Here is a 13,974-nt window from a genome sequence, read left to right on the forward strand (position 1 = left end):
TAGATATTGGTTTTAAGGGACCCCACTTTGCTTGGAAAAGGGATAAACTTCAAGAAAAGATGAATTGTGTTCTTGTTAATGATGCTCGGGCAAATTCCTTTCCTGATAGATATGTCTTTTATCTTCCTTTCTTCTCCTCAGACTATAGGCCCCTACTGATTTAGGAAGGAAATAGAATTGTGAATAAGCCTAGTAACATTCCATTTCAATTTTTGGCTTTATGGCTTACTTGTGACGGTTTCGAGGAGGTAATTAAAAGTTATTGGAATGACAATAACCAGTGGAGCTTAGCTACTCATACCTTTCAACCAAAAGCTACTTGGTGGCATAAAACTCATTTCAAAGCCCATCTTCACAGGAAATTTCATCTTCATGCCCGTATCCTTGGACTTGATGAGGAGCTGCAGCATCACACCAGCAATGCCTTGGAAATACTACAACAAAATCTTTGGGAGGAACTCAATCTGATTTATATGCAGGAAGAATTAATGTGGTTCCAACGTTCAAGATGTGAGTGGCTGATTAATGGGAATACAAACACAAGGTTTTAGCACACCGCTACTCTATCTAAAAGGCGTCGAAATAGAATTCTCACGTGAATGATGAGCATGATAATTAGATAGGAGAGCCCGAAGCTCTTAAGCACATGGTTGTCGATTTCTTTGAAAGAGTGTACACGGATGAGGGGCCTCCTATTTCTACATTTTCCCTTGCTGGTTGATTCCCTAGGATTATCAGCCCTTCCTTTCACCAGCTGCACCCATTGCCCTATGATTTAGAAATAAAAGAGGTATTCTTTAGGATAAATCCTTTTAAAGCCCCAAGTCCCGATGGTCTGCAAGCAGTATTCTTCCATTCTCAATGGAATACCATTACCAACTCTTTTTGTAGGCTTATTAAATTAGTCTTTGAAGATCCAACACGAGTGAGGCCCCTCAATAAGTCCTTCCTCTGCCTTATTCCAAAAATAGAGAAGCCTGACACAATTAGGAATCTGAGACTAATCAACCTCTATAATGTTATTTTCAAAGCTGTCACAAAAGTTCTGCCTAACCGTTTGAGACCTCACCTTAGCTCTCTAATTCTCCCAATCAATGTAGTTTCATTAAAGGAAGGCACAATAATGACAATATTATTATTGCCCAAGAAATCATCCATTCTATGAGGATCAAGAAGGGCCATAAAGGATGGATGACCATTAAAGTGGATCTTGAAAAGGCCTATGACAGGGTGAATTGGAATTATCTTCGAATCACTTTTGGTGAAGCTGGGCTTTCGGTTGAATCAGTTAATTTGATAATGGAATGTGTCTCTTATACACCCTCAATGTTATTTGAGATGGATCCACCACTAGGGACTTTAATCCAACACGGGGAATTAGACAAGGAGATCCCTTATTTCCCTATCTTTTTGTCCTATGTATCGAAGGACTTGCTCATTTGATCCTTCAGGTTCTAAACAATAAGCAATGGAAACCGGTGGTTCTTAAGAGGAGAGGTCCCTCCATTAGTCACCTTTTCTTCGTTGATGATTTACTTCTTTTTGCAAGAGCTTCTTTAGAACAAGCAGTGCTCATTGAAAGGATCCTTAAATGCTTATGTAAGGCATCAAGGCAGAAGGTGAGTAGCGAAAAATCAATGGTTTTTTTCTCAAGGAATATGAACCATTTTAGAGCAACTGAAATTGCCTAGGTGCTGGGCTTTTCTCCAACCTCAGATTTGGGCAAATACCTTGGTATTCACTTTTTGAATGTCAGAGCCAATGCCAATCATTTCAACCATGTTTTACAGAAGATGGATGTGAAATTATGTAATTGGAAAATAGCCTCCTTATCTATGGCTGATAGGTCCACCTTATTCCTATATGTTTTGGTCTCTATTCCAACATATATAATGCAATCCTGCTTGCTTCCTACTAAGTTATGTGATGGCATTGAGAAACGCTCTAGGGACTTTCTACGAGGTCAACGCTTTGGCTTCCTGCTAATTTATAGAATAAATATTAAAAATTAAACATATATAAGTCAGGTTTAATATCTATAACTTTATTATATATATATAAAAACTCATGAATATAATCAACATTTCGTAAAATTTGCACAATTTAAAAGTATAACTAATTAGAAATTACATATTTTAATCATACCAAGTTAAAAAAATCTTCAAAAGTGTAATTATAATATTAATTTTTTTTATTTAAAAAGAAAATACCTCATTCTACCTTCTACTTAACCTCTAAAATCAACTTTCATTTTTATTTTTCAACAACCCCAGACAATCCCACTCTAAAAATACAAATAAATTGTGTCCAAATTACTAGCCCAAATGACACCTTATTTTTATAAAAATCCTATTGAAGAATTTATAGAATCTGAACTAGTGTAAATTGTGTCCAATTTTATTTTTATTTTTATTATTTTATTTTATAGTTACATCAATTTTTTCTTACAACACAAAATTCTGGATTTGTGGGACCTTTGCGTGACTTGACTTTGGTACTTAAGCTCACCCTTGGAAGCGGGAAGATCAATAAGTAACCCATCTTCTTCTGCAAGCTTAAGCTCCCTATCTCTGCTTTTCCATCCATGGCTCGAAACAAGGTACGATTTTTTCATACTTTCTCGACACCCTTTTGCATTCCCCAACTTCAATCCTCTTGGTTTAGGGTTTTATACATTTCACTGCTTCTGAATGCATAAATGTGTATATTTTTTGTTATTGCTATAATCAAATTATGCAAAAAAAAAGGAAGCTTTGCTTTTGCTGCTTGATGTTGGCCCATCCATGCATTCTGTTCTTCCTGAGATTGAGAAAGTCTGTTCCATGCTTGTACAGAAGAAGGTATTAATCATTGCCCACCCCTCTTTTCTATTCAAAGTTTAAATTTTTGTTGTTGTTATCCCAACCTTGTGTTTGGTTTTGTTCACTCAGAGCTTCAATAACATGATTTTATTTTTTATTTTTATGTGCAGTTGATCTATAACAAATATGATGAAGTGGGAATTATCTTATTTGGAACAAAAGGTACTTACTTTAATCCTTATGATGCAAATATGCAAATATGCAATGCATGATGTTGACTTGGTGTTTATTGTTTCATCACTGATTTGTTGTCATGTTATGACAAAATTTTCCTTGCACTGAAAATTGTCAGGAAACTGAGAGTAAGAAATCATTGGATCTTCCTTGATTATCTTCCACTTTGTTGTGTTTTGTTGTCTGAATAGAATCTTTGTCAACTACATTTCAGTTTTTCCATTTTGATTTCCTGTTGTTACTGTTACTATGCATGCTGCAATGTGTAGCAGGAAGAATCCTGCTTGTACTTTTCTATTCATTTTCTTTAATTCAATCATTTTCCTGTGATGGAGTTTGATCAAAGGCTTCCCTCACCTATGTTTATGTTTACATTTTTCCAGACACTGATAATGAACTTACTACCGAAGTGGGTGGGTATCAACATGTTGTGGTTTTGAAAAATATTAAAGTTGTTGATGGAGATATTGTTGAGGCTTTACAACAGCTGCCTCAAGGAACTACTGACGGTGATTGTATCCACAAAGTTCTTGGTTTTTATATTCTGTACTTTTTTACTTGTTAATTACCATGTCTTTTTTTTTTAATTATGTTTTGCCAGAAAAAAAAATTATATACTTTTTTGACCAACGATAAAATATTCATTCCTGGCAAAAAACCAGACCATCTGTCATTAAAATATCTCCTTTTGCAATTTTTTTGCTTTTTAGACTATACGATTTTATAGATTTGCGTTTCTGATTTCTGCAGCTTACTACACAATGCCATTTATCTTTCATTTTGATTCCTTTTTTCTTTATAATAATTGGCTATATAGTAATTATTTACATAAACAAAAATCTTTGGTTCCATTATTGAATTTAATTGCTTCTTCAAGAATTACACCTTTTCTAACAATATTTTCTTGGATGATTGGTATACCGAGTTAATATTTTCCTGAATACCATTCTGTTTGTCTTATTAAAATTGAAGGGATTAATCTGTAGTATAACTTTTCAAGGTTAATTATTTGATTTTACGAGAGGAAGTTGGTCCTTTCCTCCTGCCATGAATTTTACCTGATCAGCTCTCTTTTACCCTGTTTGGATACCTTGACTTTGATGTTAGTTCTTGATGCTATAATTGTTGGCATGGATATGTTAATAAAATTTTTTGGAGAAACTAACAAGGGGAAAAAACGTCTTTGTCTTATTACCAATGCACAATGTCCAATAAAAGAATCTGTTGAAGGAACAAAAGAAGATCAAGTTACCACCATTGCTAAACAAATGACTGTCCATGGTATGAGAATGGAAAGTATAATTATGAGAGGAAAGCTTAGTCAAGATGCAGACAAGAGAATAATGGATGAGAATGATCGCCTGTTAAATATTTTTTCAAAGGAGACGTCAACAAGATTGTTGTATGTGGAGAATCCAATTTCTTTGTTTGGTGCTCTTAGAACCCGAAATATAACTCCAACTACAGTTTTTAGAGGGGATCTTGAATTCAGCCCAAAACTGAGGATTAAGGTGATATCTGCAGTATGATATATAAATTTAATTCCCAGGCCCATGACGAATGTCATTTTGAGTGTTATTATATTTATTTTTCTGACAGAACCCATCATAGCTGATAAATCATCTGTATTTCACATGTTTCTCATTTTCATTGTTGTATTTATTTGATATTTAATATTGTTATGCCATCATACATACTTTTTTTTTTCTTCTTGTAAATGATCATTAAATGCTCCAAGTTTGAGTTGTCCATGGACTATATGGATCTTTAATTAAATTGAACATTTTGAGGCAAAGTGAACATGGAAGCGCATAATCAATGTTGGTTTCTCTTGCATCAGCAATAGCATCTTAATATTTCACATCATGTTTCTTTTATTTCCTGCTTCATTTTTTGGTACTGCAATTTTCTATTTTTAACTTGATGTTACAGTAGTGAGTATGATTTGTTGAGTTATGTATATCAAGATGTGTGCACAGAATTTACAGTTGAAGATTATGTGTTTATTGTTTCTATATTTTTCTTTCTCAGTTAAGCAAGTAGATGCTCCATGATTATTTATCCAATTGGTTTTTTTAAATAAAACATTTTTAGAAAAAAATGAATTTTGTTTTCATGAAAACTTTAATGATAATCAGGTAATGGTATACAAGAAAACAGCGGAAGAGAAATTTCCAATTCTTAAGAAATATTCTGATAAAGCTCCTCCAAATGATAAATCTGCTACACGTGAAGTCAAAGTAGATTATGAGTACAAGAGTTCTGACGATCATGATAAAGTTGTCCCTCCTGATCAAAGAATTAAAGGTTATCGTTATGGACCTCAAATAGTTCCTATATCCTCTGCAGAGTGGGAGGCTGTTAAGTTCAAACCAGAAAAGGGTGTGAAGCTTTTAGGATTTACTGATTCTTCTAATGTATTGAGGTAAGATTGTATACAGTTTAATAGAACATATTTGATTCAAAATTGTTAATGGTGATTTCCTTACCCGTTATTTCTCTTCTCTTTCTGTCTGAAAATGTCCTCCTCTAAAGACACCATTACATGAAAGATGTCTATGTTTTCATAGCTGAACCTGGAAATACAAAAGCCATTCTTGCAGTTTCTGCACTAGCAAGGGCTATGAAGGAAATGAATAAGGTGGCAATTTTACGTTGTGTCTGGAGACAGGGACAAGCCAATGTTGTCATTGGGGTCTTGACACCCAATGTATCTGATAGAGAAAATATTGTAGGTTTTCTGTTTCTTGTATTTTTTATTGGTTTGCATCTGTAGGCTTCATTTCTACCTCTATTATTTATTTATTTCTTGGTTCTCTTGATGATGCTGTACAGCCTGATTCATTTTACTTCAATGTACTTCCTTTTGCCGAGGATGTGCGGGAGTTCCAATTCCCTTCCTTCTCTAATTTCCCAGCATCGTGGCAGCCAAACGAACAACAGCTTGAGGCAGCAGCTAACTTAATAAAAACGTTTGATCTCGCACCGCATGGGAAAGAGGAAGTTTTGCTACCTGACTTTACACCAAATCCAGTCCTAGAGGTACATATTCTGTCCACTCGTCTGTTTCTAGTTTATTTTCTGTCTTCTTTATTTTGTTTTTTATTTCCATGCTGCATTTTTCTTCTGACTTTTCTCTCAGAAGGATTTGGATTTTCGTTTTTGACATGGTTATTTTCTTTTTTGATGTAATGATTGTGACTTGAGAAGTGAATCTGCATTTAGGATAACTTGTTGTCTAGAGTTAGTAATGGATGTTGTAAGATATGGAGAGATTATGCTTAATCCTTGTGATCCTGTATATTAAAAGTTAATCAGCTTATTTACCCCATCGTGTAGAAATTACTATTGAGATGAATTTGAAGTATCCAAAAAAAAAAAAACAGAAAAAGAAAAAAAAAATGATAAGTTACCTTAAGATAAAGCTAACAGATATCTTTATGTATCTTTTCAGCGCTTTTATCGTTATCTAGAGCTGAAATCAAAGCATCCAGATGCTGCGGTGCCTCCTATTGATGACACACTCAAGAAAATTACAGAGCCTGACACTGACCTGCTCTTGCAAAACAAATCTATGATAGACTCATTTCGTAGATCTTTTGAGCTAAAGGAAAATCCCATAGTAAGAATGTGTGCTTTTCTTCTAGTCGTTACAACCATCAACTATGTTTTACATTGGAACTATCTTGCAGAAGAAAAAGTCAAGGCGTTTATTGCGAGAAAAGAGATCTGTTTCAAGTGATGAAGAGGGTAAAGGAAACATTACTGCTCAGCCTGCCAATCTCATTGGATATACATCTATTAAAGTTGAGAACATTGGGGACCTGACTCCTGTCCAAGATTTTGAAGCCATGATTTCACGCAGAGATAGTCCAGACTGGGTTGTGAAAGCAATTAAGGATATGAAAAATAAAATATTTGACCTGGTAGAGGACTCCCATGAAGGTGATAACTATCCTAAAGCACTGGAGTGTTTAGTTGCGCTTCGCAAGGGTTGCATTCTTGAGCAGGTAATCCATTTCCCTTCTTCCAGCACATGAAAGACAGTTAGGACTTTCCCTGTTCAACCTTTCATTTATCTGTTATCCCTCTGAATTTCTTTCCTTTATCTGCCTAGGCTTCTTGGGTTGTATTTGAGATTTATAGTAACTTATTAAACTTTTTGTGTGAAGGAACCAAAACAGTTCAACGATTTCCTTAAACATCTTTGCAATTTCTGTCAAGAGAAAAACCTTCATAGTTTCTCTGAATATCTTGCTTCGAATGGACTCACCTTGATCTCCAAAACAGAAGCTTTAGACAGGTTTTTGCATTGTCTCTTTCCTATGATTCAATTAATTTAAGTGTTTTCTTTTTTTCCTCAAGTGGATCATAATTTGTTATTTTGTTTCACTATACAGTGAAGTTACTGAGGACGAAGCCAGAAATTTCTTGGTTAAATCTGAACCAAAAGTTGATTGATGATCCCTTTACAAAATGTGCTGAAATATATGGGAGCTTCATTCTAATGCCCCAGTAATGATTAGATATCTTGTATAAACAACTGTTTTGGCAAAATATAGGAATACATTGTAACTATTCTAATTCATTTGCAAAGAATTAGAATTTGGGGAGCTTGAATTCTGCTTTCACACGTGCTTAATATATGAAACTTCCACAGTCTAGTTTATAACATGACAAAATGATGCAGTAGTATGATAAATGTTAAGTTGGTTACATTCCCAAATTTCCATGAACTAATGTTATTCACTCCAAGAGAAGGGTGTGCTGATGGACCATTGAATTTTGGTCATTTTTTTTGTATTTAGCTCAGCTTTCATGCATGCTTCAGAACAAGTTCATGTTGTTTACCTTTAGGAACCACTAGAAATAAGGACAATTTCCTCGTTCAGTTCAAAACATGTTTCAAATGGTTCTAATTTATTTGTCAAATGGTCGATGCAATAGGTGACCGTGAAGCTCTGACTATTCCATGTCCACTGTCTCCACTTTGAAGGAAAAAATCACTTGTTTTCATGGCAGTAATTGAACATGTACATGTGACAAATGTATAAGAAATATTATGCATAAAAGTATATTAAATTTAACATTTTTATTGCTCAAAATAGGGAAAGAAAACAAACCAGAACAAAAGATAACATTATGCTCTAATAAGTCGAAGGTTGAAAGCAATGAATAAAGTCAAAAAAAAAGAAAAATAAAAAGGTTTAATATTTTTGTTTTTGTAGTAGAAGTTTTTTTTTTTGACACGCGAAAAAGTGAATGGTCTTATTAATTTTTTTTTCTTTTTTTTTTACAATAATATCCATTCATTTTTATATGAACGTGACAGAGAGTTTTTTTTTTTACAGTAAAAACACAGAAATATTTTTCCCAAAATAAAATCATATAAAACGTGTCATAGAAAGTCAAAGATAATAATTGAAAAAGAAAAAAACACTAAAAGAAGCATCCATAAAGTTCTTTCTAACAACTCCCGATTTTATTTTATTTTTCTTCATAAGAAAAAGCTACTCTCGCTAAAAAATGTTTGGCCAAACAACTTCTAAGGACACGTTAAAAATAAGTTAAGCCAAACTGGTTCTATTCTAGTTACAAATGACTCGTATGCTAATATAATAATTCAATAAAATAAAGTAAGTGATTATGACTAAAAATTGCTTTAGAATAAAAACGGAGTCTCTTAAGTAAGAGAGAAAAATAAAAGTCTTTTTGATAACACTAAACTAACCCCAAAATTTCATAAACTAGATTTTGTTGTGGAGATGAAGAGGGTTGGAACTTGGAATTGAGCAGAGCACTAATGTAATATCCATTTTTCTCGAAAGTAGAATGTTGATGCCGTTTACATTGAAAAATATAAGACGAGCCATCAATAGATTTAACCACTTGAATAAGGCATGGACCCAGATTCAGGTGATTAATCCTTCTTTCATTTATCACTTTCATCACCATTAAAGATCTTGTTTTGATTTTTTGATTTTTTGAAAAAACGAATTGTTGCATTGCAGAAAAGTGGTGTTAGCAGTTATGCTTCATCATCATCACCATCCAATCTTGTGTTGTATTCTTACTGGCAAAGCTCCTGCTCATGGCGTATCCGTTTTGCTTTATGTCTCAAAGGTTCCTTCCCTCCCCTTTTGCATTATTATTATTATTTTTTATTTTTCTCCCCTTGTTCATTTAAATTGTAAAAATTAAATTTTTATCATTTTCCATTTCTGGGTTTTTTTTAATTTTGAAATTCTGATAGAATGATCCCCCAAGTTCAATCCCCCTCATTTCAGAATGACCTCCATTGCAGCATTGCTGCTTTTTTTTTTTTAATTTTTTTTTTAATCAAGAATAACTAATTATTAATTGTGGTGGGAATTCAGAAATTCCATCTGTTTGATTAAATCTTTGCATTTTTTTTTGGATTTGGTTATAACTCCATAAGATGTTCAATTGGACACTAGTAGTTTGGATTTCTTTGATTGACTTTGCTTTTTTGAAATCTAATATGATTAGGGATCCCATATGAGTACAAAGCAGTGGACCTTTTAAAAGGAGAGCAGTTCAGTCCAGGTGAATGCAGAGCTCTAATAAATGTAGTGCTTTTGGAGCCAAACTGAATGCCTGTTAGTAATGTTTATTTGACTGAAAAATATTTCATTTATGCTTAAATTTCAGAGTTTGAGAGATTAAGTCCTCTGCATTATGTTCCAGTATTAGTTGATGATAATGTGGTGGTTTCAGACTCTTTTGCAATATTTCTGGTAGGTCTAGTGCTATAAGCACTGAAAATATTGAGTATTCAACTTGATTCCCCCGGGAAACTAATGATTTTTCTATCACCTGATTACATTACATCAGTCTTAGGGGTCGATTTCTGGGTGACATTGGTTATTTCAGAATATATTAAACCAAAACATGGAGTTGAGTGGGGAAAATATCTAGTTATTCTGATGCTTGAGTTTCTTTTCAGTAGTTTCATTTATGTCCCTCGTTAGGGTTTGGTGTTATGTCTTCAAATTGAAAACTTTATATGTTTCACTTTTTCCTTTTTGGTTAGTATTTGGAGGAAAAATATACCCAGAAGCCACTGTTGCCAGTTGTTCCTCAGCTCAGAGCTCTCAATCTTCAGGTAAAATTTAAGATGATTGATGTTTTGGATTTGAACATGAGCGTGTTGAATCAAGATTCATTTTTAATGCTAGCCCTACTGGTTTGGTGTCTTCTGAAAGAATTCAGTGGGAAAAAGTAAACCATGTTGTGAATTATTATAGTTAAATATTTTTCATAGATGCAAGATATATAGAAGAACAGGAGAACCAGGGATTGTAATAATTTGCTCACTATAAAATGATTCTGCAGTCCAATTTGTAATTTGAAAATATAACCTGTAAGGAAATGTTCTGACACTGATAGATTAACAGGCTCAAATTATATAAATTTGTATTATTTTACAGGTAGCAAGTATTGTCAACTCCAGTATACAACCTCTTCATATGATTAATGTTCTGGTATATTATTTTCATTTGAAATGCTTGGATTGGCTGTGTGCTCAAATATTTTTCAGTTTTGACAATTTATTTCAACAGAAAGATATGGAGGAAATGTTTGGCGCAGAACCAGAACTGTGGGCCCAATTTACCATAGACAAAGGTTTCTTCGGTAAGCATATTTTACTCTAAGCTCTATCATTTCCTTTGATTTTTGAAATTGTTTCAATATTTTTTTCAAATGTATCACTCACTTTCTCTTTTACTTGGCCAATGTACAGCTCTTGAGAAGTTATTGAAGGATTTTTCTGGTACATATGCCACAGGGGAACATATCTATATGGTATCTTCTGGTCGCTCTAAAGCCTTCTTTGTCTACAATGATTTGCTTCAGTATGATTTGAATGTCTTATTTTGAATCATTGTTCTATGTTATTGTGGTCATTACATAATTCCTGAAAAGTATGTCTTGTAGCTAAGCTATTTATTGAAGGCAGAAAATGGAAATTGTAAATTAGCCTTTCTTTATCTTTTGCTCATAATCTTGCATAAACTTATTTCCCCCCTTCCAATTATACCCCTTAATTAACATGCTGGGTTTGTCCATCACGGATTACAAAATTTCAATGGCTGCCAAAATGAGTTTTAAGTATTGTATGATTCTCTCTACTCTGAGATTCTTGCTCCTTTGGTATTGAATTTTAATTTTCTCTGCAACCAAGGGTCCTTATTGCACATTCATAACCTTTAAAGGTTTATCTGCCATATCTTAGCTTTCATGCCCATCTTTGTTATTTAAAATATTTAATATTCTCTAATGAATTAATTTAACGATCTAGCAGGAAACAGTGAAAGTTTATGATATTTTGAAGTTAAACCCTTAAACTTCCAACTTGAAAAGGCATATTTAACAAAAGTAAATATTGTAATCTGCAGGCTGATGTATTTTTGGCCCCACAGATTACGCAGGCACTTCAGAGGTTTGATATTGATATGGTAAAGTATAGTTCTTATGATTTCTTGATATATTTCTTTTGTTTCTTTATATCACTCTTGGGGCATAAGCATGAACGGTTGAGAGTGGAGATAAAATTATTGTCTTGTCTTTTTTTTTATATATATATAAAAATAAAATAAAAATAAAAGTATGATGGAATGGCTGTGTCATTTGGTGATCCTTCTTTCAATGGAGGTTTTAGAACAAGCACTGGATGGTTACTAGATATTAAATCAAAGAGTGAAGTATCAGTTTTATCAAATTAAGCATACTTGTATTCTATGTTGCACCGACACCAACACGGGACACGGGATACGACACGACACTTTGACACGTTAATTCTAAAAAATATTAAATTTCGACACGTTAGGACACGTTTTGATATTATATAATATTTTTAATTTATGTAGTGTATATTATATTTAATATTCAATAATTTAACAAAAAAATAAAGCTAAACTTATAATACCTATCAATTTTGCAAAGAAACATAAGATATACCAAATATTTGATTTAAACTCAATAAAATAGTAATCGTAATCCAATGAATCTAATAGTTGGAACTCAAAATGCAACGCAACGTAACATTTGAACTTTTTTTGAGTCTTTGTAACGAGTATTGGAGTGTTGGGAAGTGTCGGTGAGTGTTGGGAAGTGTCGGTGAGTGTCGGGAAGTGTCGGACACGACACGTCAGGGATTTTGAAGTGTCAGTGTTTCATAGCTTGTATTAGGACCCAATGATTTAATTAAAGGTGTTAAAATGCCTTTATATTATAATTAAACATTAGATGGTCCAAAAGATGTGATACTTCTTTTTTTAAGAGAGAGATGGTTTTCGGAACTATTGTTTGTTTCAATTGGTCAAATAATTGCATAACAGATTGGAGAATGCAGTTAGCATCCATGAAAATCATGTTAACATTCACTAGAAAGAGCTTTAACAAATTGCAGTTCTAACATTCTGAAATGTTTTAGCATGATGTTCTATTGTACAGAAACATAAAATTGCTGGTGCTGTCAAAGGTGGCTTTATCTATATTAAAACTCTAATTCCTTAACAAACAACTGTTTATAAAAGCTTCTGGCCGAGAGAAGAAGAGATTATAAGCCTCTTGGTATATATGATGAACATTTTCAAGTTTTTGGTTTTTGCAGTCCAAATTCCCTATCCTGAGTAGGTTGTATGAAACATACAAGGCTTTGCCAGAGTTCCAGGCTTCATCACCCCAAAGACAACCTGATGCCTACATTCACAATTCTTAATTGCCTCAGTGTCTGCAATTTTTATTTTATTATAGTATATTTTATTTTGGATATGGAGAATACCATGCAAATTAAATACTTGTCACAACCAATAATTATCGGTTCAAGTGGTAAGCTTATTCTCCTTAACCAGAGGTCTCGAATTTTAGTCCTAGGAATGACAAAAAACAATATTGGGAGAGGCACCCCTATTATAGTCCAACAGTGCTTGAATTAGATTAAATCGATGTCAGTAATTATATTAAACTATTATGTATTTTTTTCTTCATCGTAAAACCAATGGATTTAAAAGTTGTCCAAATAGTTTAAATATCTTCTAAGTTGTAATACCTTTGTTGACCAATTTGGTACTAAAAATATATTTTTAATATTAATAAATTATTTTGTAAGTCTTTATAGTTTTATTAAAATTTTAAATAATTTTCTTACCAAAAAAAAAATAGTTTAAAGGATGTTAAGGGAGTCTTTATACCTTCAATTTTTTTAATTAAGTGTTTACTTGTCACCAGTTATTTTTTGTTAAATTATAAGAATCCATTTGAAAACTCAAAGTATATGAATTTATTTACGTTTTCTGTCAAATATATTTTTATAATTGATCTAAAAATTTATTTAATAACTTACTAAAACTATAGGAGCTTATACAATAATTTAACCTAATATTAATGTAGTTGTTGCCATTCACTTTAAAATCTATATGCTATGTCAATATTAAAAAAAAATTCTTATCATTTTTCTTTATATAGAAGATATTAAAGAATTAGTAAATTTTTCAAAAAATATTTATAAAATTATATATTATACTTAATGTATAAACCTATCATGTATGATTTAGTGCAGAAAAATTCATGCTACGAAATTAGTACCGCAAAAATATGCAATTAAGCCACCATAAATAACTAGTAGCAAACTAACAAAACATTTTCAAAGCTAAATATAGCAACGAGGCCCGTCTAGCTCAGTTGGTAGAGCGCAAGGCTCTTAACCTTGTGGTCGTGGGTTCGAGCCCCACGGTGGGCGAAATTTTTGTATGATATCTCGGTATTGTTTGTGATTCATTAATTGCTACATATTGCTTTTGTATAGAGTGCTTTGTATGATATCTCGGTATTGTTTGTGATTAATAAATTGCTACACAACTTCAAGTGTTTTTTATGCTGTCGAATGACAGTTCTGGTTGGTCCAAAGCCTGAA

General features: G+C 32.8%; 2 protein-coding genes and 1 non-coding gene across 6 annotated transcripts; all 3 read left to right on the plus strand.

The window, feature by feature from the left end:
- The first annotated feature begins 2,545 nt into the window (after window positions 1–2,545).
- LOC133313668 (ATP-dependent DNA helicase 2 subunit KU80) lies at window positions 2,546–7,800 on the plus strand. Of its 2 annotated transcripts, none has more exons than XM_061515065.1 (12): window positions 2,546–2,599; window positions 2,748–2,840; window positions 2,972–3,023; window positions 3,419–3,550; window positions 4,143–4,546; window positions 5,174–5,460; window positions 5,571–5,766; window positions 5,871–6,077; window positions 6,490–6,657; window positions 6,731–7,045; window positions 7,208–7,338; window positions 7,436–7,800. In XM_061515065.1, exons 1-12 carry the CDS (start codon window positions 2,585–2,587, stop codon window positions 7,494–7,496), a joined length of 2,061 nt encoding a protein of 686 aa, XP_061371049.1. In that variant the 5' UTR covers window positions 2,546–2,584; the 3' UTR covers window positions 7,497–7,800. The 2 variants fall into 2 exon arrangements, with proteins under 2 accessions (XP_061371049.1, XP_061371048.1); XM_061515064.1 differs by having other exon boundaries at window positions 6,728–7,045; window positions 7,436–7,799.
- Window positions 7,801–8,761: 961 nt separating this feature from the next.
- On the plus strand, window positions 8,762–12,876 carry LOC133313674 (glutathione S-transferase 2-like). 3 transcript variants are annotated; one of them, XM_061515071.1, is made up of 10 exons: window positions 8,762–8,951; window positions 9,047–9,158; window positions 9,546–9,602; window positions 9,708–9,793; window positions 10,090–10,161; window positions 10,487–10,540; window positions 10,619–10,691; window positions 10,801–10,862; window positions 11,456–11,515; window positions 12,673–12,876. In XM_061515071.1, exons 1-10 carry the CDS (start codon window positions 8,868–8,870, stop codon window positions 12,778–12,780), a joined length of 768 nt encoding a protein of 255 aa, XP_061371055.1. In that variant the 5' UTR covers window positions 8,762–8,867; the 3' UTR covers window positions 12,781–12,876. The 3 variants fall into 3 exon arrangements, with proteins under 3 accessions (XP_061371055.1, XP_061371056.1, XP_061371057.1); XM_061515072.1 differs by lacking the exon at window positions 12,673–12,876 and adding an exon at window positions 12,513–12,607; XM_061515073.1 differs by lacking the exon at window positions 9,708–9,793 and having other exon boundaries at window positions 9,546–9,625.
- An 851-nt stretch (window positions 12,877–13,727) lies between these two features.
- On the plus strand, window positions 13,728–13,800 carry TRNAK-CUU (transfer RNA lysine (anticodon CUU)). The gene has a single exon. It is a non-coding gene; the product is annotated as a tRNA-Lys (tRNA).
- The last annotated feature ends 174 nt before the right edge of the window (window positions 13,801–13,974 follow it).

Source organism: Gastrolobium bilobum, unplaced genomic scaffold (assembly GCF_033153095.1).
Source record: "Gastrolobium bilobum isolate Gb01-03AN ecotype WA unplaced genomic scaffold, APGP_CSIRO_Gbil_v1 utg3001, whole genome shotgun sequence".
Classification (NCBI taxonomy): Eukaryota; Viridiplantae; Streptophyta; class Magnoliopsida; order Fabales; family Fabaceae; genus Gastrolobium; species Gastrolobium bilobum.